Source organism: Myotis yumanensis, unplaced genomic scaffold, assembly GCF_028538775.1.
Source record: "Myotis yumanensis isolate MYYU_CA2020_CCGP unplaced genomic scaffold, mMyoYum1.0.hap1 SCAF_3, whole genome shotgun sequence".
Taxonomy (NCBI): domain Eukaryota; kingdom Metazoa; phylum Chordata; class Mammalia; order Chiroptera; family Vespertilionidae; genus Myotis; species Myotis yumanensis.
This window is the reverse complement of record NW_027223754.1, coordinates 159,134,735-159,161,853: the sequence shown is the minus strand read 5'-3', so window position 1 is coordinate 159,161,853 and position 27,119 is coordinate 159,134,735. Positions and strand designations below refer to the sequence as shown.

At 51.0% G+C, this 27,119-nt stretch overlaps 1 protein-coding gene across 3 annotated transcripts; it reads left to right on the top strand.

Moving 5' to 3' along the window:
- Positions 1–612: 612 nt before the first annotated feature.
- On the top strand, positions 613–27,111 carry IKZF4 (IKAROS family zinc finger 4). Of its 3 annotated transcripts, XM_070410024.1 has the most exons (10): positions 613–817; positions 4,409–4,483; positions 4,647–4,727; positions 9,232–9,282; positions 15,715–15,819; positions 16,778–17,038; positions 18,441–18,608; positions 21,525–21,674; positions 22,147–22,278; positions 23,360–27,111. In XM_070410024.1, the coding sequence occupies exons 4-10, from the start codon at positions 9,243–9,245 to the stop codon at positions 24,118–24,120; spliced, it is 1,617 nt and encodes a 538-aa protein (XP_070266125.1). In that variant the 5' UTR covers positions 613–817; positions 4,409–4,483; positions 4,647–4,727; positions 9,232–9,242; the 3' UTR covers positions 24,121–27,111. The 3 variants fall into 3 exon arrangements, with proteins under 3 accessions (XP_070266125.1, XP_070266127.1, XP_070266128.1); XM_070410026.1 differs by lacking the exon at positions 4,647–4,727 and having other exon boundaries at positions 9,235–9,282; XM_070410027.1 differs by lacking the exons at positions 613–817; positions 4,409–4,483; positions 4,647–4,727; positions 9,232–9,282 and adding exons at positions 12,483–12,648; positions 14,353–14,446.
- Positions 27,112–27,119: the final 8 nt, after the last annotated feature.

The following is a 27,119-nucleotide window of genomic DNA, read 5'->3' as shown; positions in this document are numbered from 1 at the left end:
GTTGCAGAAGGGAGGTGCATGGTACCGGGAGGTGTCCTGAGATGACTCAAAACAAACGCTGGAGGAAAGGGAGAAAGCAAACAGGTGCAGGGAAGTCAAGAAGTGGGGCTTCCTTCTCCGCGGTCCGTCACATCTGCAGGGCTACTTAGGAGACTGCCCGCAAGACACCCCTCGAGGGAGTAAAAACTATTTGCCACCCCGAAGCCCCTCCCCCTCACTATTCCTACGCACTTGGCAGGAATGGCAACGAACGCTAAGAGGTTAAAGTCAATGTTGTCTTAGGAGGTTCAGGGACAAAATTTGGCCCTAGGGGGAGATGTGCCAGGACACATGAGGTGTCCAATGTGCGTCCAGTTTGCAAATTAGATGCAGGTGAAGGGGCAATCTTCGGCTCTCGGCACGAGACCGAGCCTTTCGGACTTCAGTCTTTCTGCGCTCAGCTACTCTCCCCTAGCTCTTCTCCCTTCTTTCCCCAGCAGTTTCCCTGGCTTGGGGGCGCTCGGTGTTCGGCCACGTCGCCTGTCGCCTGGTAGTGGGACCGGAAGTTGTTCAGGGGAGGGGAGACCGCTGGGATGGGGGGGTGTTTACCGGGGGGGCCGTCCCTCTTCAGGTGAAGCTGCTGATGGATATGGAGCCGCCGCCGCTGAGCACCCGGGACCCGGCTTCGGCCCGGTTGCCACCGCCTCAGTGACCCCCCACTTCCCCCGCACTGGGCTTCCCGGGCCAGAGTGGGGGACCCCCGCCGCCCCGCCCCCATCTCCCCCAATACCGTCCCCTCGCTCACACCCCAGCCTGAGCGCGCGCGGAGCAGCCTCAGGTGAGTGAGGGGCGGGGCTTGGGCGAAGCGCGGGGGCGGGGCCTCGGGCGGCGGGGCGGGGCCTGAGGGGCTGGGGCTGGGGCTGGAGGCGTGGGGGAGGTTTGACGCAGGGATGGCGGCGGGAGGGTCCCCGCGTGGCTGCGGCCCGAGGGAGAGAGGCTGGCCTTGGGGAATTTGGCGCGGGGCCCAGGATTGGGGGGGCGGTAGCAGGGACCTAGGGGTGCTAAAAGGCGGGAGCTGGGTCAAGCCAGAGGACCAATGACATGCAGGGGCCGGCGTGCGAGAGGTCAGGGTACGGCTGGGTGGACCGGAGGGACCGCGGAGAAAGGGAAAGCGGAGAAGGTACCTAGGGCGGAAAGCCAGGGACGCCAGGATCTGGTCGAGGTTTCAGGGAAGGACGGGCCTAGCGGGGAAAGATCGTGGAGACAGTGAGCAAAGTGGGAGACACGTGGCAGAGAAGAAACTTAAGGTGGAGTGGAAAGTGCTCTCTGGGTACTGTAGGGTGAGAAGTCGAGAGGACCCGAGAAGGAAGGTATTCAGGGCATGTGAGCCTAAGAAAGGAAGGTAGCGGAGGAAGCCCTGGGTGGATCTGGAGTGAAGGCAGGGGGAGCGACAGACTTAGGAAGCAGGTCTAAACTACAGCAGCCCTCCGAGTGCCTCCGCACACAGCCCCATCCGGTTGTTTTCTTCCCGTGGTCTGCTAGAGTTGTAAACTCTAGTTATTTTCTTCCCCCTTGTCTGCTGGTTGTAAACTCTCTCTTTTTGAATTTGGGGTTTATTTTTATCATTACTGGCCCGGTCTGGGGCAATGAAATGCTTAATGGAACGTGGACCTTTGGTTATGAGATGTTTAGGAAATAAGGTACATTTTTTTTCCCTCTCCAAGGTCAAGAATTTACTAACTCTGCTCCCAGAAAGATTTGCTGCGTTACCGACCACATGTGTCACGCTTTGCACACCTTCTTTTGCCTCAGTCCCCTCTCTTGTAAGCAAAACTCTACTGTTTGGACTCTTATTGACTCCCATTTACATGTCCAGCTGTGCCCTACTCTCCCTGCCTGAGCACTCAAAGCATCGGTGGCAAGCGTGGTGGTCCTGACTCACTCACATGTCAGCTCTAGGTCTGCCATCATCATGGCCAAGCTGAAGGCCTTTGAGGCCTGGCTATCTCCCCTTACTGCTACTTGCTCACTTAGCCTGGGTGAAGTTCATGTGTTCATAGCCTTTGGAAGAGTTAAAAACAGGTGTCTGACTACCTAGAATGTTTCCACTTAATATAATTCAGATTCTGAGGACAAGACCAGATAAAAGTCCAAATTAAACCATCTGAAAGTGTAGGGTCTGTTAGGAGTATGTTTAATGCCTACCAGGAGCCCCTCATCCCTTAATGGGTCTGCGAACCTTGCGTTGTGGTATGTGGTGAACTTCAGCCTTCTCCGCTAACAGCCTAAAACCAGAGAATCCAGACAACTCCCTAGGTCATGAGAACAGTCAGAAGAGTGGCTCCAGAGATAAAAATAAAGTCTTAAAAGAAGAAAATAGCCTTACCATTGGAAAGCAGGAGAGGTTTCAATAGCACTTCTTGGGTGGGCCCCAGGGTGGTGGGAGCTGCCTTCACTCTGGCAGTTTCAGAATTATATCTTGTTCTAGTCAATAGAGGCTGAAGTCTCAAGCACAAAACATGATGTCTGTGTTGCTCACTGAGGGCAGTTAGTTCAATTGTAGCTTCTGGGCAGTCCCCTTCCTCACAGTAGGTTCAGGATACAGCTTGTTTCAGGAGTTGGCTCAGAAATAAGTCCTGACTTTTTTCCAGTAAAAATGCAACCCAAAATTTCTTCTTTATTTCCTCTTAATTTAAATCTGCAGCCCCAAGGGGTCGAGGGGGGGGGATAAATCTGCAGCCCATACTCCCCAACATCAGAGGAACATCCCACCCTTTACACCCAGCCTCTCCCCCACAACATCCACAAAGGAATTATTTTCTCTCAAACTGGCCATCTCTCTGCCCTCAGAACACATACAAAATAGCCAAGGAAAAAAATAAAGATAAATTATTGTTGGGCAGCTATTTCTAGCCTCATTTTACTTTGTGGAAACAAATAAGAGTGTGGGATCCTGTGGGTGTAGGCAGTGCCACAGGCAGAGGGACTCCCTTCTGTTGGTCTCTTGACCCTGCAGGAGAAGGCTCTGAATTCCAGGCTGTTGGATTTGCATCCTCTTCTCAGAGAGCTGTGGACTCTGTATTGGAAACACAGAGACAAGTTCAAGGTTTATCAGATGAAAACATATAAGAAAGAGTAGTGGTGATGTGAATGGCGGTCCCTCTGGGGATAGCATCAATTTGTAAACTCGGCTGGAAGGATCATATATATATGCTTGTATGATCCTTGAGCCAAGAAGCCCTGTTTCTACCTTAAAGATATTTAGTGAGTGTCTAGGTTGGCTTTTTCCTCAGGCCTGTAATCTCTGAAAAGAAACATGGGAGCTAGAGGATTATTTCTTTTCCCATCTATAAACCTGTGTTTCTAGTTCAAGGATTTCAATCACTAAGATGTAAACCCCAAACTATTCATTTTATCACCCAAGAGATTGAGCAAGCAGGGTGGCCCCAAACCTTCCAGCTATGGCAAGATTTAACTTTATGCCACAGTAGAAAGACCCCCCAGACTGGTAACCTGGGTTCTATTTGTCCTACTTCTATCACTAACCAAGTGGGTGACTCTGGGTTTAGTTTCTTCTTCCATTAAAAAACAAACAAAAAAAGAGAAAAGAAATTGGAGATATCTCTCAACGCCATTCTAGCTCCAAGATACTCCAGCTCCTAGAGTACCCCTGCTCCAAGGCCCTCCACATGAGGAGAGGCTTACCAAATTGGGGTGTCTGCGCAAGGTTCTTTGTTATGGAGGAGCCTGAAAACATCTTTCTGGCCCAAACATCAGTGAGCTGTTTTGATCAGCATGCGCTAGGGACTTCTGTCCAGGATTGCCACCAAAAGCAATTGTTCCTATCTCTTCCACCTTTTTGCCACCCTGCCCCAGAGTAATTAATTGAAACTTCTATGTAATTTAAAAAATTTTATTTGAAAGAGAGAAAGAAACATTGATCGGTTGCCTCCTGCATGTCTTGATGGGAGATTGAACGTGAAAACTGGGTATGTGCCCTAACCTGAAATCAAACCCGCCTCCTTTTGGTGTGCAGGACGACGCTCCAACCAGCTGAACCGTACCCGCCAGGGCGCAACTTCTACGTGATTTCAAACTTCACCTGATATAGCTAACCCTGTTTTGGACATCTTTGGCTTCAAAACTGATCATTATAAAACTCAAATTGAATTCCCCTGCTCTACTTTCCCCAACCCTACCCAAACATACAGCTGAACACAGTGACTGTGGGGCCTTTCTATGAACAGGGGTCATATACTCAAGAGTGTACTCCACAAAACTCAGTATCATCTCCTGTGCATCAGACCTAGTGATTTCAACTGTTTAGTTTGGCCCTTTTCTTATTCCGAACGTTCTGAAATGAGGTACAGGAGGGATAGGATTGTCTCTCCTCCCACCCATAAACCTTAGCTTTCTCTCTCTTCCACAGTGTACATGGGAGGACAGGGGAGCGCAATGAACAAGAGAAAAGATGCATTCACCTGAGATCTAGGAGGAGACAAAGGTGATATTTTCCCACCGCCCCGGGTGTTTTGTTTCCAGCTCTTACCCCTTCTTATTTTAGAGGCTGGCCATTCCTAGAGTGACCTGGGGACTCATCCCCTCTGCGCTGCTCCCCACGCACATGGATAATGAAGCTGAGATGTCTTTGTCTGTGTTATGTATAGACAGAAGGTGACTACCTACAGCCTGATGAAAAAATGAGGCAGATCTTTCTGCTGTACAGACAGACACAGGAGCTGAGAAAGGTTAGTGGGTTTCTTTCAGAGGGCGCTAGGTTGTCCCTAAAGATCATTTCAGAGCCACAAACTGCTCCATGTCCAGGTCTGTTTCCTTGAATGGGGTGTGCAGTCAGGTTGCAGACAATGCCTAATTCCACCTCTTCCCTCTACCCTCCACCTCTTCCCCCTCCGCAATTTTGCAAAGCCTTGGTAGAGAGCAGAGCCAGCTATGTGATTCCAACCTGGTTTTTCCCTGTTTATTCAGTTCAGAAAGGAACAGGAAGGAGAGAGTGATAGTGTGGGTTTGGTCTATTTGTAGTACCTGAAGTCCTCACTCCCAGGCATGTGGGAAGGTCTGTTTGTTAATAACCACTGGGCTCTACCTCAGCTCCCAGGTCCTAAGGCGGACCAGAGAAACAATTTCCACTTCTCCCTGCTGTAGTTCAGGACTAAAAATCAAACGATGGCATGGGTTCTTGTCACTCTCCACCTTCATCCTCTTTCCCAACAATATCCCCCTCACCGCCTAGGCTACATGGAGTGTGTTTAAATTTCAATTTTGGAGTGTCACTGGATCAAACCGTTTTCCTTGGAGGATTTGAGGAGTTTTGATTCCTCGTGATATCCATCTTATTTCAGGTTTTCAGAGCCACTACATAGAGAAAACTTTACTTTCTGACATTTTTGTCACCAATAGAACTATGGGAATGTTTTTTGAGGAGATGGGGATGGTAGCTGATGCCTGACCTGACCTTGGAAGCCAGACTTTGGATTGATCCTCACTTGCTACTTGTCAGGAAGTGTGATTGGAAATCTGTCTGGGAGGGATGCCCTTTCCTGTTCATATGTGACATCGTGTTGATGGGAGAAAACCAAGGCCATGGAGGACTCTTGTTATGATGCCAAGTGGATTCAAAAGAACAGAGAAAAAAATATTTGTCTACAGAGATTACAGTGACCAGCCTTTTCTCTGTCCTCACAGAGATACTTCCTTTTGAATTGGGTGACTAGCTGTTTCTAGTCATTTGCATGCAGCTCGCTAAACTGAATTTACCGTACATAGTGTGCCTACTTTTATCACTGCATCTGTGTTGCTATGAAGCCAGTTTCCTCCCAAGATCTTGGAGCCAAACCTGTCTGGTGTAACTAACTTCTCGATCCTTGTACCTCCTCCCCCTGTGGTATGTCTCCAGTTGGCACTGCCTAATTTGACCCAGTTCCTCTAAGGCAGTGGTTCTCAACCTTCCTAATGCCGCGACCCTTTCATACAGTTCCTCATGTTGTGGTGACCCCCAACCATAAAATTATTTTCGTTGCTACTTCATAACTGTAATGTTGCTACTGTTATGAATCGTAATGTAAATATCTGATATGCAGGATGTATTTAGGCGACCCCCGTGAAAGGGTCATTCGACCCCCAAAGGGGTCCCGACCCACAGGTTGAGAACCGCTGCTCTAAGGGGACACTAAGATCTGCCTGCCTGGCCAGGCAGGGGAGGAGGTGCTTTGAGGGATGGGGAGCGGGAAGGTTGGGAGGGATGTGCCACCTGGGGATTGAGCAAATAGTGAAGTTCATCACTGATTTGTTCCTCAGAATACCAAGACAGAATCTCAATGCCCTCTGGTTTCCAGGGTTACCAACTGGTATTTAGACCAGTTAGAGGCGGCTAAAGACTTGTTTTGCCCAAGATGTGTCATAGAGCACCTGTTAAAAGGAATTAAGAAGCAGAAGAGCTGCCCTAGCTGGTTTGGCTCAGTGGATAGAGTATCCGCCCAAGGACTGAAGGGTCCCAGTTCAATTCTGGTCAAGGGCACGTACCTCAGTTGCAGGTTCGATATTCCTCTCACATCAATGTTCCTCTTATCTCCCCCTCCCCTCCATTCTTTCTAAAAATCAATGGAAAAATATCCTCCACTCTCTCTAAAAATCAATGGAAAATATCCTTGGGTGAGGATTAGCAACAACAAAAATGATAAAATAAAAAAAGAAGCAGAAGAGCTCAGTTTACTGCTAGGAACAAAGTCCAACTCAAACCAACTCCTTCAGATCCTTATGGAATTGTTTTGGGGCCATTTGGGCAGGTGTCCAAGAGTGAGAGCCAGGGCTAGCTGGATGCTATGCTTCAACTGCTCTGCCCACCTAGTGCTTGTCTAGCTAGCCCCTGGTGTTCATTCTCTCTCTCTCTCTCTCTCTCTCTCTCTCTCTCACACACACACACACACACACACACAATTGCATTAGCATATTTCTTGGTAGAACCTGTTCAACTTGTTCTTCCTTTTTAAGTAACAGACCCCACTCCCACAGGGATCACACCAAAGGAAAAGATGCCTTATGCCTTAATTAATGTTATAACCAGGAAAAAGCAAGTGATCCATGAAGGCCTTGAGTAATCTGGCTTTTGAAAGGAAGCAAGATGGTTTAAAGAAGAGAACACATCTCGGAAAGGCAGGAGACGTGTATACTTTTTCTCAGTCTCACCATGAGCCCTGAGACAAGTCACTTAACTGCAATGAGCCTCAGTTTCTCCAAGCAGAAAATTGAGAAACTCCTACTCACTTTTGCTTCTCCTGCACTCGGGGGGTCAGGGGGTTCTAGAGAAGTCACCTGCGGCATCTTGAACTTTGCACTAATATTGAACGATCCCAAAGGGCAATTATGGAACTAATGATTTGGAAATGAAAGAGAGTACCAAGCCGCCCTCCCCCATCTTTGGATCTCTGACCACTGCAAGTTCTCTGGCTAATTCCAGAAGGTACAAGTTCATTAACCCCTGTGGACTTGGGCTCTTTTAATCATTGCCCCTAAGGGAACCTTTTAAGGAACCACTTGTTAATGTGGCTTGTCTGGTTCCAAAGCTCAGTACACCCCAGGGAGGACTTAGAGAAATGTTTTGTCCAGACCCTGTCTTCCTGGGTGAGACTAGCAATCTCTCTGATTAAATCTAAGGGATTTGCTTTGGGAATGTTTCAGGCTTTTCCATGAGAGTTTTTAGAGATGTATGATGTCTCTCAGAACTAGACAAGAATAACCCAGGTGGGGATGCCCTGGCCGAGTGATTGGAGCGCGGTCCCATGTTCAATCCCCAGTTGGGGTATGTGCAGGAGGCAACCAATAAATATTTCTCTCTCACATCAATGTTTCTCTCTCTTTTTCTCTCCCTACCTTTCTCTCTCTCTAAAATCAGTAAAGCCCAGCCCGTGTGGCTCAGTGGTTGAGCATCAACCAGTGAACCAGGTCACAGTTTGATTCCCTGGTAAAGGCACATGCCCAGATTGTGGGCTTGATCCCCAGTGCAATGTGCAGGACGCAGCAGATAGATCAATGATTCTCTCTCATCATTGCTGTTTCTATCTTTCTTTCCCTCTCCCTCTCTGAAATCAATGAAAATATATTTTTAAAAAACAAATGTTTTTTTAATCCTCAGGTAAGGATTAAAAAAAAAAAAAAAAAAAGGAATAACCAGGGAGGGGAAAGAAGCAGAAAAATAAAAAATAGATTTTACCCCCTGTGTGCCCTTCAGAACCCCCACCCCCACTCCTGGCTCTATCAATATAATATTATAAGCAAACCAAATTTGCATCTACCTGCCTCAGTGGGATCCTTCAAAACCAAGAATCTTGGAGGCAGCTTAGGCTATTCATTTCCTTGCGCCACTCTTTTTATTTTATTTTTAAATCAATTTCAGAGAGGAAGGGAGAGGGAGAGAGAGATAGAAACATCAATGATGAGAGAGAATCATTGATCGGCTGCCTCCTGCACTCCCGCTAGTGGGGGATTGAGCCGCAACTAGGACATGTGCCCTTGACTGGAATTCAGCCCAAACCCTTCAGCCCAAAGGCCAGTGCTCTATCCACTGAGCCAAACAGGCCAGGGCTAACCTGCATTTCAAATTCAGGGTCCCCCCTTCTTTAAAAGCAATAAGCATATCAAAGTATTGACAAGAAGGTGGGGAGGGCCACTTAAAGGTTTAATTTGTTTATATACCTTCAGTAGAGAACTCTCCTCACTGAACCTGCAGTGGGCTGCTCTCCTCCACCTTCTACTTTCCTGTCCCCCTCCCTTCTGCCACACACACAAAACAGAATCCCTTGACCGGCTGAATCCTGCCTCCTCCTCTTACTACTACCCCATCCTTAACAAGGTATAGAGCCCTTATGGAACTTTTTTTTTTTTTTTTTTTTGCCTCTCAAGGGCTGGGCTGAGCTGAGCTATAACCTGCCTCATTTCCTACAGCATTAGCTCCACCCACAAGGAAAGGGTCCCCTCTCAGAACAACACAACCAGGACCACTCTGGAATGAGAGCATTTCCACCCCAGAGCCTGGGAAACAGAAGGTGTGGGTTGGAGGAGGCCCAGGGTTTGTAAATCAGGGTACATTGTCTTCCTCACCAGGATAAGGGATGAGGTTTTTCTTCTTCAGAGCACACTTAAGTGATCTTTTAGGTTTCTTGCTAACTCCAGGATGTTAGAGAGAAACCTCTTCCCTTCCCAGTTCTGGCTTCTAATAGCAGCTATTTTCTTTTTCAGCAGAATCTAAGATGGACATAGAAGACTGCAATGGCCGCTCCTATATGTCTGGTATGCCCTCTTGTGCATTCTGTTTGTAAGGGGCCAGGAGCAGACACTCCTGTAGAGCAGCGCCTTCAGCCCCGCAGACCTCTGAGTGCCCTAGTCACAGAGCCGACACCCACACTTGGTAGTGCTTGATAGGAATCATTTATTTTGGCCATTTTACATTCCTTCGTGATTTTCTTCCCAGGCTTCTTGGGTGATAGGAGAAGGGAATAAGAGAGGAATATGAGTAGAGACTATTAGAGAGGAATGATTTGAGGCAAAGAGATGGAAGGAAGATGTAGTTCCTTCTGTTCTCTGAAGTCGCCAGCAAACATATTTAATAGAGAGTAGAGCAGGGTTTCAAACCTCAAAGGCCTGGGGGGGGGGGGGGCAGATGGGTATATAAATGAATGACTTGGGTTAGAATAATGAGCAGAAGAGAATGGTGGGGACTGTCATGAACTGGAAGACATACGTCCTTCCTCAAGGAGCAACAGCTCTTCAGTGTCCGTGTGGGAGTGTGTGTGTGTATCGTGTGGCCAAAACTTCCAATTGTTTAAGAGAAATCAAAAATCCAGATTTTATATAAAAATAATGACTCGATTTAAAAAGAATGTTTCATGGGGCAAGTCAAACTTATCTATAGGCTGAATTTGGCCAGTGGACCAATGGCTTACAGCCTTTGAAGTGGAGATACAGAGCTCAATTCTTCCTTCCCCCAATCCTTTTCAATGATCAGAACATACAGCTTTTCATACCTGCCAAATACTCTTACTGAGGCAGAAGAGATCATTGCTCATGGTATGCCTGGCTTTTGGAGATAGGAAAGTTATCAGGATGCTCTCAGAGTTTAACAAGGTGAAAAGAAATGAGGAACTTTATCTGGCTCCCGCTCTGAGGGTATAGGAAAGGGCCCAAGACAGAGTGTGTCTAAGATGGAAGGAATCATTTTTTGGACCATTAGAATGCCAGGGCAGGAAGTGATTCTACGAGGTAAGGGAAGCCAGAATTGGGTTTTGACATGATGAGTATCCCCCTCAGATATTCAAGCACCATTGTAGGAGTGACCTCTAGCTTTTTTTTTTTTTCCCCAAGTGGGACTTGTGGAGGAAGCATGGGCATACACTGAGGGCGACAGCAGGGTGGATCCGGCACACATTTAAGAGTCACTGACAACTCCTGGGTAATGTAAGGGAAGACAACTCTGATCCGTTTTCCTTTCAGGAGGGAAGGAATTGGAATGGGCAAAGGCATTCAGTCCCTGCCACGTCTGGACAGAGTGACAGGGACCAAGGGGACTGGCATAACTGAAAGAGGCTTTATTGGTTTGAAAGCCATAGCCTTTCTGAGGAACCAGCCAACCCTCCCACCTCCAGCTCATTAAGCCTATTCAGAAAACCACTGCGGAGCAGCAAACACACTCAGGACCCTGCTTTATTGCCGGGGACCGCTCAGGCGGATGAAAACCGGTCCCTGCTCCATGGTAGGCAGAAGAGAAACCAGGAAGGTGGGCGAGAAAATACGACAGGCCCTTTTCAGTCCTATCTCTGGAGAATCATGGATAGTAGAGGAAAATTTCTAAGGGTGTTTGCTTTCCTGCGCTATGAAACCAAACTTCCCCTGCTTTCAGCAGGTTGGCATGTCCTGTGTAAGTAGAGGCCTCTGCACAGGATGGCTTTTTGGGGACAGTAGAGGTCAGCCACCTCTTCCCTGTGTTTTGAGAATTCTAGACGTCAGCAGCTCCCTAAAAGAGGGAGAAGGGAAACCCAGATAGGGCCACCATGAGCCCTGAAAAGTAGCAGCCCCTGCAGAACTGAGCATGGCCGAGACAGTCCACCGGTGGGGCATCTGACCCATCTCTCCTGGAGTGATCTGGAGGCAGCGGGGGAGGCTGGCGCAGTGTACACCCTCCCAAAGCACCCCGTGGCTCCTGCGAGGCCATCCCAGCTCTTCTGCCTCCACACCCGGTGGCCTTTCCTCGCCTGGCCACTTGATGAAGGGCGTATCTCTCCTGTTCTTCACCCGGGTTTTCCCACCTCACAGAACCTAGTTCCGAAAGCCCATCTTTTCTAAAGGTGCAGATGATTCCCTCCTGGGGGAGAGAGGGAAGAGTCATTAATTTACCATCCAGAGCCTCTCCCCTCCCCCCTTCCCTCTTTCCAGGGAAGCCGAGTTGCTGGGACTGGCTCATACAACTGTTTGAGCAGTGCTTGTCCCAAGTTTTCCGGGACCCTGAAATGTTCAAGGGAACCTCAGTAGAAAGAGATCCAGGGGTAGGCAGCCCAAAGTTTCACAGCCCCTCCCACCCCCAAATTCTTGGAATCAGAAAACCTAGTCTCCAAAGTAGGTCAGCACGTCACTGAGCAGCTCCTCTGGAAGGAAGGGAGCGGAGGCCTTGTCTTGATAGAGGGCGGATTCATCCAGGGCTGCAGGCAGGCGGCCGGCCCCAGGGGCACCGGCGGGGAGGGGCGGCGGGGAGACGAGACCAGCATTTTGCCCGGGATCTGAAAGGGCTCAGGGCCACGGAGCCACACCAGCCTGGGACCAGACTGTGCTGAGCCCTCTCGCCGCCGAGAAGGAGGGAACTGTCAGTCCCCAGATCCGACAGAGCGACCTCCCTGCTGGAGGAGGAGGGAGAGGAGGGAATCGGAGTGCCTGAGTTTGGTGGGGGAGGGGCTTTCTGCGGATCTGAGAGCCTTGGAGCTGCCCCGTGTCCTGGGCCCCATGACCTCTGGGGGCCTTGGCTTCCCCAGCTGGCGGAGGATTGGGCCTCCCCTGGGGGCCCCCTTCCTCCCTCCCACCCCGAGGGCCCATCCATCTCTCTCTCGCACACACTTGCTTCTCCCAAGCGTTTGTTGTGCAGTTCCTCTTTGTCTGCTGGGCACGAGGGCAACGGCATCTGCCTCCCGCTCCCCGGCTCCCTGTGCACACCCCCCACCCCCGCCCCTGCACTGGCTTGGGAAAGAGATGCTGTAGCCTAGCACCCCCCGCCCCGCCCGACCCAGACACACATATACGTTCTACATTTTCTGCAGCCCCCTCCTCAAGCACATCCAAGCGTTCTCTCTCTCTCTCTCTCTCTCTCTCTCTCTCTCTCTCTCTCTCTCTCACACACACACACACACACACACTCACACACATACACCCTGGGCTGAGCTCTTGCTGGCTGCAGCCGTGGGCCCCTGCTCACCGTGCCGCCGCCGCTGCCTGCGAAATGACGGCGGTTCCCCTCACTTCCAGGAATCCACGCTTCCTGGAAGGTGAGTGGCTGGGCTCACCCCTGCCTGCCACCGAGACGCAGACATGCACACACCACCCGCACCCCCTCGCCGTTTCCAAGGCGGCGGCCGCGCTCGCACCCCGGGGTCTCACCGGCCAGGGAAGGATAATGTAAGTTCAGGCAGAAGGCGGTCAGCGGCGGGGGGCGAGGGGGCGCCGGGGCGAGGGAGCCGGTGCCGCCACAACTCCCGAGACGGAGGAGAGGCAGAGGATGGGGGCTGCGCGCGTGTGGCGGGGGAGGGGGCGTTCCTCCTCGCACCCGCCGAGGGTGGGAGAGGGCGTTTGGTGTTGCTAAGCGAAGGCTGCGACTTGGACAGTGGGAGCTCGTGGTGACATCTTGATTAGGCCTTGGGGACAGCCGCGAGCCGTCCCGGGGAAATGCCGGGACAGGGACGGCCCGGGTGGGCATGGGTAGCGGAGGGTCGAGGTGAAGAGGCGCCTTGGCAGCAGATGCCTCCGCCTGCAACGGAGATGCGAGGGGCCTCGGCTGCCTCCCCACAATAGAGCCGGGGACGGGCGGCTCTCTCTGCTCCCGGACCCGCTGTTCGCTGCCGGCAGCTAGCATCCCGGCACCTCGGAGCTGCTGGGCAAGAAAGGGAAAGCGGTTAGGACGAGGTCCCTCGCAGAGGGGTGTGGGGCTCTCCAGCCGCCCGGCCATCCCTAGAAGTAGCCACTCGGAGGGGTTGAGGAAGGGCAGCAGGAGCAGGCGGCGGACTCCCTCCTTAGCTTGGGGGATGTCTGTCTCCCTCCTGCCTTTCTGCCCCGGACTCACCTCCTCGCGCCTCTGAGGTGAGCCTCATGATTTGGCTTTGCCCTCCAGGGGTCCAGGCAATCGATGATGACTTTGACCAGGAAAATGTCTCTGAGACCTGAGAGCAGCCTGAATGCTTGGCTTGGACAGTTTGGGGTTTCTTGGGAGTCCCGGGCATTTGAAATTCCCTCACTGGGGTTTCTGAGGCTGAGAGGGGAACTGCTGAACTTCCCAGATCTGATTCTAGTCCCCTTCTCCCTTTCGCTGGAAATCACGATCCCCGGGGCCCCATAAAGATTGTCTACGCCCTGGGATGGTTCACTTGTATGCATTAGCCCCTTGAAGTAGACTTGAGCCTGCTTCCCCTCTGGCCTTGATCCTCGGGAGGGCAGTGGCATCAGAGAGCCTCCCGTGATCCTGGAGGCACCTGCTCTTCCTCCTGTTCCCAGGCCGTAATAGGGAGAGCCACAGGGACGGTCCCCCTAATGGCTCTACCTATCCCTTTAAGGATATTTCTCCCCATATATCGAGGCTCTGGCCCCAAGAGGCAGCTTCGATCCAGTAGGCTGGGACCAGCGATGGACTGTTCCAGGGAGCGCCTACTCCTTTCAGGGTCAAGGACTCAGGGCCAGGGCCCAGAGAGAGCCCTGCTCTTCCCCATTGCTAACAGCGAGAGATTTAGGGCAAGTCAGCACTAAGGACTGAAAAGGAATGAGAAGATGCCCTTTCAACCCTTCTCACCTCAGTAAACCCTCCCCGTAGTTTAAATGACATATTTTACAACTGGGTCTGGGTCTACAAGTCTCCGCTCACACTCTGAGATGCTCACACTGTGATATGGGTGTGGTTCTGATTTGGGCAACGTTTGTGGATAACCATGGCTCGTCTAAAGAGCCCCAGCTGGGGAAACTCGGTTTTAAGCCATGAGGCTTTTCCTATAGGTGGTAAACACTTCCCTTAGACTTTGATGGGAGAGCGTGCGGGAAATGGGACTGTTAGGAGAGGAGATGAATGGGAAATGGTCCCCAAGTCCTGAGTGGTTGTTTTCTTCCCACTGACCAAAGCTGGACAGGGATCCCTCAGGAGGGTGTCTTCCGGATTTCTTGCCTCAGGCCCAAGACTCCAACCATTTTATAATGGAATCTTTATTTTGTGAAAGTAAGTATGTTCATAGCTGGGAAATTGGGTAAAGTACTAATAGGTGGATTTTAGGGATAAATTTTAGGGTTTCTCTCTCTCTCTGTCTCTCTCTCTCTCTCTGTCTCTGTCTCTCTCTCTTCCATATTTAGGGCTGTCTGCACACATCCATGCATGTTCATGTTAGCAGATACTATAGAGGCTATGAGTATGTTTACCCCAGTAGGTATGTTCTCTGTATGTATATCTACATATGTGATCTTGTCTGTTGTCTGTGTGTGTTTGTCTACATGTGCTTTATTTCACCTATGTATTTGTGTAAAATGATTGTGGGGAGGAGGGATTTTTTTTATATATCTTTAGGTGTGTTATCTGATTTTTTAAAAGATATATGAACTTCTCAAAAAGCATTTTTACAATGCAATTTGTCAACAAGTTAAAATGAATATAATGAAAATAAACTGATTATTTCACTGTCAAGGGAATACCAAGTTGTAAATATCTGATTGGAGTCATATCAGATAGGACGCTTTCTAGAGTAGTCAAATTTCGCTAATTTTAGAAAATCTAATGGCCCAGCTCCCCGCTCCTGAAACAGTGAGTCCCAGTTGGCTGGGTAGGTGGTGGTTAAGGACACGGGCACTTCTTTTTGTGTGATCACCTGCCAGTTCTACCACTACTGGCTATATAACCTTGGGCAAGTAATGCAGCCTTTTTTGTGCCTCAGTTTCCTCACCTGCGAAGTTAGGATAATATTGGTACCTGCTTCATTGGGTTGTTGTAAATGAGATAGTTCAATTAAGGTGTGTGAACATTGCCTGGCACATAGTAAGCACTCAGTTCACGTGAGCTGCCATCGTTATGATTGCTATTATTATCATTAGATTCAGGGACAATTCCAGCCGCCCCTCCTGCAGATCCCGTACCTGGTGTTGGGGGCTCCGGAGAGGAACAGTAGGGAAGAACCAGCTGTCCTGAACGCCTCCCTGCTGAGGCCCCCATTTTCCTCTCTGCCCCGGCCCGCCCAGCCCCAGCCCTGCTTCCTGCGGACGTCAGGCAGTGATGCTCTTCCCCTCAGGCCTAGATAAAGGTAGGGTGGGCAAGACCCAGCCACGGAGCTCGCGGAAGTCAGCGCCGGGCACCCAGGCTGGCCAGGGCACAAGGTATGGTGCCCAGCGTCCAACACGGCCTTGTCCATGGCTACAAGATCAATGTAACTGAGTTTTGAAAAGATGAGGCAGGTTACTAATGGCGACAGCTTCACCTGCCCTCTTGCTCTCTCCTCTAAGGTAGCGGGGACTCATCTCTGGAGAAGGAGTTCCTTGGGGCCCCAGTGGGGCCCTCGGTGAGCACCCCCAACAGCCAGCACTCTTCTCCCAGCCGCTCACTCAGTGGTAAGTGCGCCCCCCTTCCCTAGCCTGGCACAAGGCGTCCCTGTTTGTGTTTGGCCCTCGATTCATCTTCCATTGGCAGCCATTTCCCCATCGCTGCCTCCCTCTGGTTTCCTGCTCAGAGTCTCTAAAATCACTAAGGAGCTCCGTGTCTGGGATTTCCCTCACTTCTGAAAGAAGAATGAACTCTCACTGCCAGGCAAGGGTGAATTCACAGAGGCATGGGTGGGATTAATGTAAAGGCCCCAAAGAGAAAGTCTGGAGTGAGAATAGCAGGTCGATAGCAATGGGCACGAGCTGGAGTTAGACAGGAAACAGACATGAGAAGGGTCTCCTCATCACCCCCCTGAGTCTCCTGCCCAGAGGGTCCCCAGGACTGCCTCTCCTCAGCTGGCCCCAGATCTGTGACATTCTCCAAATGGTTGGAATAGCCAGGAATGTAGGTCAGAGCTAGAGCCAAAGCTTTCTCCTCAATGGCTCCCCCTCCTCCATCCCCCTCCGGTTGTGATGGAGGGGAGTAGAGGGGCTCAGTCTTACGGGGTGGGAGGAGAATGTAGGCCGTGTCGGTCTCCCAGTTTTACTCTCTCTTTAGCCCTGTCTCTTCGGACTTCTAGGACTATTTTCCTGACACTGTTACTTGCTGGCTTCCTGCCCAGGGCCAAGTCAGACATCTTTCTTAATGACAAGAGAGTGGAGAAATAGGCTCCCCTTAGCTTCCTCCTCTCCCCAGTGCTTTTCCCTCGAAGCCTATTTGCCTGATCGGTGGGGTAGGAGGACAAGGTTGCTTCGGGTCCCAGCAGGACCCTGGTGTCACCACTCTGGACACCTAGGGTATTGGCCTCCTCTGAAGCCTGAAGGCCTCAGGGCTCAGAGACTCCTCTGGACTCGGGAGTGCCATTCTGGCCTGGGGAAGGCTCGCCCCTTTGCCTGTCTCTGTCCTAAACACCATCCCACCCTCCAGCCAACTCCATCAAGGTGGAGATGTACAGCGATGAGGAGTCGAGTAGACTGCTGGGGCCAGATGAGCGGCTCCTGGAAAAGGACGATAGTGTGATCGTGGAAGACTCGTTGTCGGAGCCCCTGGGCTACTGTGATGGAAGTGGGCCAGAGCCTCACTCCCCTGGTGGCATCCGGCTGCCCAATGGCAAGCTCAAATGTGATGTCTGTGGCATGGTCTGCATTGGACCCAACGTGCTCATGGTGCATAAGCGCAGTCACACAGGTGAGTAAGCCAGGGGACCAGGGAGGAACTCCCAGGTGGGCCCGAGAGGCAGAGGCCATACTGGGAGGCCATGCCTGGGCGGGGTAGCCTCGGAAAGGGAAGGGTCTCTCCTGGCACATATTCTAGCTGAGGGAGGGAAAAAGGGTTGAAATTCAGCCTCCCTGAATGCCTATACTTTCCTGGCACTTTCTTCAGCTCTTATTATAAAGAAAAGCCAATGCTCTTCTGAGGAAGTGAGGGAGGGGAAAGTCTTGTAGCCTCAAGAAGGATCCTAGCTCTGGCCAGGTGGCTCAGTTGGTTGGAGCATCATCCCATACACCGAAAGGTTTCAGGTTCGATTCTGGTCAGGGCACATACCTAGGTTGTAGGTTCAATCCCCAGTCAGGGCACATATGGGAGGCAACCAGTAGATGTTTCTCTCTCTCTCTTCTTTCCTCTCTCTAAAATTAATTTTTAAAAAATATCCTTGCCCTAGCTGGTTTGGCTCAGTGAATAGAGCGTCGTCCTGTGGACTGAAGGGTCCCGGGTATGATTCCAGTCAAGGGCACATGCCCGGGTTGCGGGCTCGATCCCCAGTGTGGGGCATGCAGGAGGCAGCCAATCAATGATTCTCTCTCATCATTGATATTTCTCTCTCTCTCTCCCTCTCCCTTCCTCTCTGAAATCAATAAAAATATATTTAAAAAAAACCAACCAAACAAAAAAACATATCCTGAGAGCATCAGCCTGTGCACCAAAGGGTGGTGGGTTCAATTCCCGGTCAAGGGCATATACCTGGGTTGCAGGTTCGATCCCTGGCCCGGTTGGGACACATGCGGGAGGCAACCAATTGATGTGTCTCTCTCACTTTGATGTCTCTCTCTCTCTCTTCCCGCCCCCCCCCACTCCCTTCCATTTTCTCTAAAAATCAATGGGAAAAAATATTCTCAGATGAGGATAACAACCAAAAAACATATCCTTGGGTGAGGATTTAAAAAAAGAGAGAGAGAAGGATCCTATACCTAATGGGGATAGGACTCCTGGGTATTATTTGGGCCCTCCCATCGATGAATAAAGAAAACATACGGAATATAGAAGCCTCTTCTCGGCTTCCTTGGGCTTTGGGCTCCTGCGGCAGTGAGAGCCCGATGGGGCTTGGTTTGTGATAAGGGTCTTTCGGCCCCATGTTCCAGGCCCAGTGCGCTTCTCCCTGCCTCCCCTCATCCACACCTTCCCGGGATCAGACTGCCCCCAGGAATCTGTATTAAGCAGGATCAGTATGAGTGGCACAGCCCTGCCTCTCAGAAATGTGTTCTGAGCCTGTCCCCTGAGCCAGTGTGGGGCAGGGGTGGGGGTAGGGGGGCTGGGTTCAGCCTCCAGAGTCCCTCACAGCCAGTCCCCGGCACCTCTCTTTCCCTCGCAGGCGAAAGGCCCTTCCACTGCAACCAGTGCGGAGCCTCCTTCACCCAGAAGGGGAACCTGCTGCGCCACATCAAGCTGCACTCCGGGGAGAAGCCCTTCAAATGCCCCTTCTGCAACTACGCCTGCCGCCGGCGGGACGCGCTCACTGGCCACCTCCGAACACACTCGGGTCAGTGACCTTTCCGGTGGGAGGGGGGAGGTGGGACCCCAAGACACCCCTCGACTTCTCTTGTCTCTGTGGGATGCCGTGTCTGTTCTCCAGGAGGGCAGAGCACCCCGGAGTGGACAGGGCCCTGCCTCTGTAACCCTCCTCTGGGCAGCAGCCCCGTGGGACATGTGGGGGACTCTGAGGAGGCATTTTGCATCTGCCACACTCTGTAACGTGGAGAGCAAAAGGAGCACAGGCAATGTTCTTGGGTCTTAACAGTCACCCTTCCCCGCCTGGCTATTTTTATTTTTATTTTTTAATATTTTTATTGATTTCAGAGAGGAAGGGAGAGGGAGAGAGAGATGGAGAATCACTGATCGGCTGCCTCCTGCATGCGCCACACTGGGGATCGAACCCGCAACCCAGGCATGTGCCCTTGACCGAAATCGAACCCAGGACCCTTCTGTCCGCAGACGAAGCTCTATCCACTGAGCCAAACCAGCCAGGCCAGGCCTGATATTTTTAAAGGTCACGCTGATGCAGAACCATCTGTACCCCGTCACCCCCCGCTTCTGAGCACCAGGGTGACCCCTCCTTCCCTCATATCTGCCCCAGGCCCCACACTTGTCACCATCTTTGCCCCCTTCTGTCCTCTCCTTGACTTCCTCCTGGTTCCCGAAAACATCCACGGGCCTCCCAGACTGGAGGAAAGGAAGCCTACGAAGATGATCCCATTTCTGTTCCCCATCCCAAGAGGTCATCACCTGACCAGGAGCAAGAGCGAGTGCCTGGAGCTCAGGGTTTGGAACGGTGCCCGGGAACTGGACCGACTCGATTTTCTAGCCCAGCCCAGACTGAATCAACAGCTGCCTAATCAGCTGGACAGATAGCACTTTTGAAGCCTTTTACTAAGTTTTGAGCTTTGGGCTTGGACTTGGGAAAAGGTCAGGAGCTGAGCTGGCAGGAAGGAGGGAGCTCAAGACGGGGAAAAGGAGGAAGGAGGGCAGAGGGTAAAGAATTAGCAGGGTCTGTCCTTGGAAACGTTCTTTGCTATTTTTCTCTTTTCCTAAACTCTCATGGGCCAGGATTTAAAGGGACAAAGTAACCACCTCCCCACCCTCTACTCTTTCCAACCACCTACCTTGCTCTCACCTGGGAGCTGGGACCTCTTTATCTGTGTGTGTGGAGGAACAACAGACAGAAAGAGCATCATTGATCCATGCTTTATCACCTACAAAGCATTTCACTTGTCTCCTCATGTGATCCTCATAACAATTCCGAGGTAGATGTTACTGTCTCCATTTTGCTGACAAAGGAAACTGAAAAAGAAGAAAAGATTTGCCAGTCACGGAGCTATTCTTTCTGCATCCTCACTGGAACCCCATCAAGGTCCTGGGGAAAGGGGGCCCCCCTGCTGGTTTGGAACAAGGGTGGCTTGGCCCCTAGAAATCTTACCAACAGCAAGGCAGGGGTCGGGGTGGGTTTGGGAGGTTCTGTAGGAGATTATTGGGGCCAGAAGAAGACACGGATATACTATTGGCTCCCGTCTTTATGAGATGCTTTCTCTTACAACCCACACTATAAGAAAAAGAGGGCTCCTCTCAGATGTTAAAACATTTCCCTAACATCAGAGTCTTAGGTCACTGGGGGTCTGTGACTTTAATCTCATCCCACAAACACCGAGCAAGAGCAAGATGGTAGTAGATTGGTTGAGTCAAGGTCCAGGTCAGGCATGGGACGGGAGAGGGGTCCCTGGAGATACTTCTCCTAGCCCCTGCTCAGTAGTAGCAAGACACATAAATTAAAATATACAATACCTTGTTTCTCTCACTTTTTTCTCTCCTCTCACAAACATCGTCTCTCAAATGTTGTCTTTCAAGGAAGTATCGATCTCAGTCTTCCCAATCTTTTCTCTTCACTAGAAACAAAATCTTTATTTCCTGTTCTTTAAAAGAAAACACCTCCAAAGTTGTTCTCTTCTTTTTATATCTTCTCCATTGTTTCTTCTCTGTTCTTTTATTCTTTTTCTCTTCTCAAAGTTCTCCATCAGATGATGGTTTTTCTGGGCCTCTCTTTGTATCTCAATGTAGAACGACAGAAAGAATAATAAGCAGCAAAACTGGGCTAGTAGTAGAGGTAAAAAAGGACAAGCAAAGGTCAGTGAAAACTGCCCCTCCCCACCTCAGCAGATCTAAGGACTCTCATTTCTGTCACCCCAGCCCACCAGTTTCCCCCAAACCAAATCAGATAGTTCGTAAGCAAAAAATCCCCTTGCCTGGTAAACAGCGCTGACACCGCCTGCCACATGGAAAGGTTAAACCACAGTGTGGGCCTCAGACTCTGAGATCCTGGGGTGGGGCCAGCCTGCCTGTCAGGGATGATCCCCTACCAAGTCCCTGGGCTCTTCTTTCCTCTGAGCAGCAATTTGGCCATCTTTTTTGTTGTTGTTAATCCTCACCCAAGGATAATTTTTTCACTTATTTTTAGAGAGAGTGGAAGGGAGGGGGCGAGACAGAGAGAGAGAGGGAAAAATCAGTGTGAGAGAGATACATCGATTGGTTGCCTCCCACCCCCACCCGAGCAGGGTTGGGGATCAAGCCTACAACCGGAATCAAACCTGGGACCCTTTGGTCCGAGGGCCGATGCTCTATCCACTGAGCCAAACCGGTTAGGGCCATTTGGCCATCTTGAGTCTTATCAGCAATCCAGTGTTACATGACCTGGGTGTCCCCTTTCGCTTCCCATAGTGCCTCTTCTCTGAGGTTTGGTCATCTGCCCATGCTCACAGCTGCAGTTGGGGAAGGGAAGACAAGCAGAAGAATTCGATGGAGCAGGATCCCTTCCTCCTCAGTGTCCCTGTGCTCCTAGATGGCTGTGTAGAGCCAGGGCACTGGGAAAAGTAACCTTGATGCTACTTGCTTCCTCTCTCCTGCACAGTCTCCTCTCCCACGGTGGGTAAGCCCTACAAGTGTAACTACTGTGGCCGGAGCTACAAGCAGCAGAGTACCCTGGAGGAGCACAAGGAGCGGTGCCACAACTACCTGCAGAGTCTCAGCACTGAAGCCCAAGCTCTGGCCGGCCAACCAGGTGGGCTGTGGGCAGGACTACGGAGGAGTTGAGGGCAGAGCCGGAGGGAGGGAGTACAGGACAAGGGTGATTCCAACACTTGCCTGCACAAAGGGGAGAGGTCCATGGGGAAGGGACAATTACCTCAGTAATTAGGGTGCCGAGCACCCCAGTTAGTGCAGAGCCCCTGGTAAATGCTGCAGGAGGACCCAGAGGTAGGGGAGGATTTGATCTATGTTCTTAGTCTAATGGGAGAGAGAGAGACTACAAGGAAGTATTAAATTGAGGGTCAGATGTATATAATTGTCCCCAAATTATCTAACCTGTTGCTGGGATGAGCTTTAAATAGGGTGAAGTAAGCTGACCTAATTTCCCAAGCATCAGGTATGACCTTCCGTGGCTCCTGACCTGCTGGTTTTCTCCAGGAGAAGGCTGCTGGGCCAGTGCTACCCCTCCTCAGCTGCTACTCCCTGTCCCCACCTCCCCCCACTAGGTGATGAGATACGTGACCTGGAGATGGTGCCAGACTCTATGCTGCACTCATCCTCTGAGAGGCCCACATTCATTGATCGTCTGGCCAACAGCCTCACCAAACGCAAGCGTTCCACCCCCCAGAAGTTTGTAGGTAAGAGTCCAGTGGTAGAGGAGACATCAGCTTTAAGCCATAGCTCATCTGTATCTGAGCTCTGATGGCCATTAGACCAGTTGGGTCTGGAGATTTGATTGAAGGAAAGAAAGCAGTCTGGTCCTCAGAATCTATCCCCAAAATAGGAGCAGAATGAAGAGGGAGAAAGTACCTCGAGAGGGTGGAAGGGGTTAGTGTTGAGGGCTCATGTGGTGGTTTTAGAAGAGGGTGTCAGGGTTCTCCCAGTTTTTGAGAATAGCAAGGACTTAAGTCTGTGGGGACTGAGTCCTGGGCCCTTTGAGTCAGAGGGAAGAGGCAAGTATGAGGACCTCACCTGGCCCAGCTCTCCAAGGACCTGGAGCTTTATAGAGAACTAGAGGCCCTGTGCACAAATAGGTGCACGGGTGCGGTCCCTAGGCCTGGCGGGCAATCAGGGCCAATCAGGGCCGGGCCAATTGGGGCCTGCTGGCCGAGGGGAGAAACGGGGCTCAGGAGGTTGGCTGCTGGTTCCGAGGAGGGAGCCGGCCCTCGGCCCCCCTGGGAAAGGGGCCATGCCCACTGCCACCCACCCCCAGTTCCCTGTTCCAGCTCAAGGCCCAAAGGCCCCAGCAGGGTAGGGAGAGGAGGCGACGGTTTCGCCAGGCCGGGCGCAGAAGAAACAGAGGCCAAACACCCTCCCCGCAGCCAGCCGTGGGAGGTTGGCTGTAGGAATGCACTAACCACCAGGGGGCAGCTTCTGCATTGAGCATCTGCCCCCTGGTGGTCAGTGCGTGTCATAGCGACCAGTTGACCAGTCGTTCTGGTTGTTCTGGTCATTTGGTCATTACGGTTGCTTAGGCTTTTATATATATAGATATAGATATTGCAAGAATGATAAAGATCAGTGGCCCGGGACTGAGACCTCTAAGATTATAGCCTAGAGTTGGAGAGCAGCCCCACAAGGGACCTAACCTCCAGGGAAGTAAATGAAGAGTGGTAAATCATGTTATAGCCATCCTTGTGGGTAAGAAAACAAAGGCATCATCCTGGGGAGCTCAGGAATCTTCCATGCCCAGCTCTGCTGAGAGCCTCTTCTCCACAGGTGAGAAGCAGATGCGCTTCAGCCTCTCGGACCTCCCCTACGATGTGAATTCGGGTGGCTATGAGAAGGATGTGGAGCTCGTGGCACATCACGGCCTGGAGCCTGGTTTTGGAGGTTCTCTGGCCTTTGTGGGGGCAGAGCACCTGCGTCCCCTCCGCCTTCCACCTACCAATTGCATCTCAGAACTCACGCCCGTCATCAGCTCTGTCTACACCCAGATGCAACCCCTCCCCGGTCGACTGGAGCTTCCAGGATCCCGAGAAGCAGGTGAGGGACCCGAGGACCTGGCTGATGGTGGTCCCCTCCTCTACCGGGCCCGAGGCCCCCTTACTGACCCTGGAGCATCCCCCAGCAATGGGTGCCAAGACTCCACAGATACAGAGAGCAACCACGAAGATCGGGTTGGGGGGGTGGTATCCCTCCCTCAGGGTCCCCCACCCCAGCCACCTCCCACCATTGTGGTGGGCCGGCCCAGTCCTGCCTACGCCAAAGAGGACCCCAAGCCACAGGAGGGGTTACTGCGGGGCACCCCAGGCCCCTCGAAGGAAGTGCTCCGGGTGGTGGGCGAGAGTGGTGAGCCCGTGAAGGCCTTCAAGTGTGAGCACTGCCGCATCCTCTTCCTGGACCATGTCATGTTCACCATCCACATGGGCTGCCATGGCTTCAGAGACCCTTTCGAGTGCAACATCTGTGGTTACCACAGCCAGGACCGGTATGAATTCTCTTCCCACATTGTCCGGGGGGAGCACAAGGTGGGCTAGCAGCCCACTGCCCTCCCCTCAGTTCGCCACTCCCTTGCCCCACCTACAGGAGTCTAGCCCTGTCCCCACCACATCCCAAGAAGTTGTGCTGTGTAGCCCCACCACTGGCTACCTAACTTCACACTTGACCCTGAATCTTTCTCACCTATTCTTCCCCCTGACTGATTCAAGCATCGTGATGAAACAGGTTTTTGCTTATGTTTCTCCTTTTTCTCTTAACCTCTCATCCCAGCATACTCAGAGTTATTTATTAATATAATTAGCTGATTTTTTCTTTTGCATTTTTTAACTTCTGTCAGTCACTTGCCACTCCTCCATCCTCTTGCTCACAGTCCCCTTCCCCTTTAGGCCTAATTTTTCTCTCTTTGTTCTGGCTTTCTCCAACAGCCCCTGGGGTGGGAAGCTCCTCTTAGTACTAAGAGACCTTGAACTTCTTGCGTTAAGTCCTCACTTTTGCATTGTGTGATGCTTCTGTTTTGATGCTGATAGCTCCCTCTGGCCCTACCTTAGCTCTGTGGCATCATATCTCCTCTCTGGGACCCTTCAGCCCGGGACTCCATACCTCTTGTGCCCTCTCACATTAGGCAGCTTGCACTTTTCTTAAACAAAGGAAGAATTCCCTCATTTGGAAGTAGGAGGGGCTGAAGACATTCTCCCCAGTCACTGTGGGACTGAGGGTCTTGACCGCCCCCCAGTAACATGAGTTCCCCAAAGCCCACATTCAGGATCTCCCTCTAGGATGTGATATATCTCTTCCCTCTTCTCGAACAACCCCCAACACTGCTCTTCTTGCTTCAACCTGCCAGTCTACTCGGTGGTAGCTTTTTATCTCCTTGGAGTGCCCCAATTTTATATTCTCAGGGGCCAAAAGGCTAGGTCTGCATCCTCTGTCTCTGACACATTGGGAGCCACAGGTGCCTAATTGGGAACCAGGGCATGGGAAGGGGGTCGTTCAAAATTCTCCTTACTCTCCCACCTCTCACACTTCTTCACTCTAGTGACCTCCCTAGGCTCTCAGGGACTCCTGCAGTCCCCGTCCTATGAGAAACCAGTGGGTTGCTGCCTGAAGACAAGGGGGTATCTCAGCCCCTCGGTCACACTGCCTTCTTCTCTCCCCACCCAGCAGGATTCACCCTCGGGAGGAAAGAGTGCCTCTTTTCTCTCTTCTGATTTTCAGTGTAACCAAAAATTATCCCAGGACGAGCGAGGGCGTGTGCCCCTTACCCTGTCCCACTCTTGTCCCAGCAGGAATGGGATGGGCACGACTAAAAGGGGGCCACCTGTGACTGCCCCCCTTCTACACTCAGCTCCCAGATGTAGGGCAGGAGGGGCACCCTCCTCCTGGCTACTGCAGAGACCCTGGCTATTTGGGTAACCTGGTTAGTGAGAAGGGGCAGGAGGAGACACAGCTCCACTGCAAGTGGAGGTCTCTCTACCAGAGTTCCCTGCCCAAGGCCACAGCCATCCCATTCTCTGCTTCCTCGAGATTCAAACCAAAGGCTGTTTTTCTATATTTAAAGAAGAAAAAAAAAAGTAGAAAACCAAACACAACACCTCACAAGTTGTAACACTTGCTCCTTCTCTCTCCTTTTTCTTCCTTTCCATCTTTCTTTCCACATGTCCTTTCCTTATTGGCTCTTTTGCCTCCTACTTCTCTCACTCCCTATCAGGGATGAACTGGGGGTTGCTAAAGGATTGGCTGAGGAACAGACCCTGGGATTGGGGCTCTGAGAAGAGTCCACCTTACCCTCTTGGGGGAAGGAAGACACTAAAAACATTTCTCCTCTTCTTCCTTCTTTTTCTCCCCCATCATGTGGTCTCTCCCAGAGAACCAGATTGTCAGGGAGGGGCATTGTGGGTTGATCTTTCCTCCTTGGCAAGGTAGCAATAAACAGATGCTGCCAAGGGCAGAGGATGGGGGAGTTATCTGGGAGGAGAGTGGTCTCTAGAGAAGGGGAGAGTTTTCTCATCAGCAACATGGGAACTGGTTCCTTTCTTCAGGATGGCAGCAGAGATGAGATTAATATCCGGGTTCTCCTCAATTGTTCTGATTGTTGAACCCCTTCCCGTTAGACCTACCACCTCTTCTGTGTCTGCTGTATCTTTGGTAACACCTCATAAGGACTAGTCCCTTCTGGGGTATCAGAGCCTTAGGGTGCCACCATCTCCTCCCCCCGTCAGATTTGGCACCTATAACCTCCTGGAACATGAAGGACTGTGCTCTGAGGCTGTGCTCTGAGCCCATGAGAGCAGAGACTGGAAGGCAAGACCAGGTGCTAAGGAGGGAGAGAAGGGCACTCTGTCTCTCTCCAGACCATCACTGCACTTTAACCAGGGTCTTAGGTACAAAATCCTACTTTCTGGAGCCTTTCAGCTCTGGAAACTCAAACACTCTCATGCTCTCTCTCCCAACTCCTTTTGCATAAAAAAAAAAAAAAAAAATGAAAAAAGAAAAAAATACATGGAAACCCACATGGAGAAAAGAGGTGTTTTCCTTTTATATTGATATTCAAATTAACACCACACACACAAAAGAGTTTCTAAATAGACACTTTTCCAGATCTTTGTTTTCTCGCGTCAGTGTCCAAGCTGCAGGTGGGATTTTGTAATACTTCTGGCAGCTTCTGTCCTTGTGTAAATAATATATATTATATATATTTTTAATTAGAAGTTATGAAGAACAAAAAACAAAAACACAGAAGCAAGTGCAATACCACCTCTCTTCTCTCTCTCTCTCTCCCAGGGTTTCATTTGTAGCCTATGCTTGGTGTCTCCTTGGACCTTATCCCTTCATCTCCTCTTCCTCTGATTCCCCCACCCTGCCCCCTTTTTAAAGAGTTTTTCTCCTTTCTCAAGGGGAGTTAAACTAGCTTTTGAGACTTATTGCAAAGCATTTTGTATATGTAATATATTGTAAGTAAATATTTGTGTAATGGAGATATACTACTGTAAGTTTTGTACTGTACTGGCTGAAGGTCTGTTACAAATAAACATGAGTA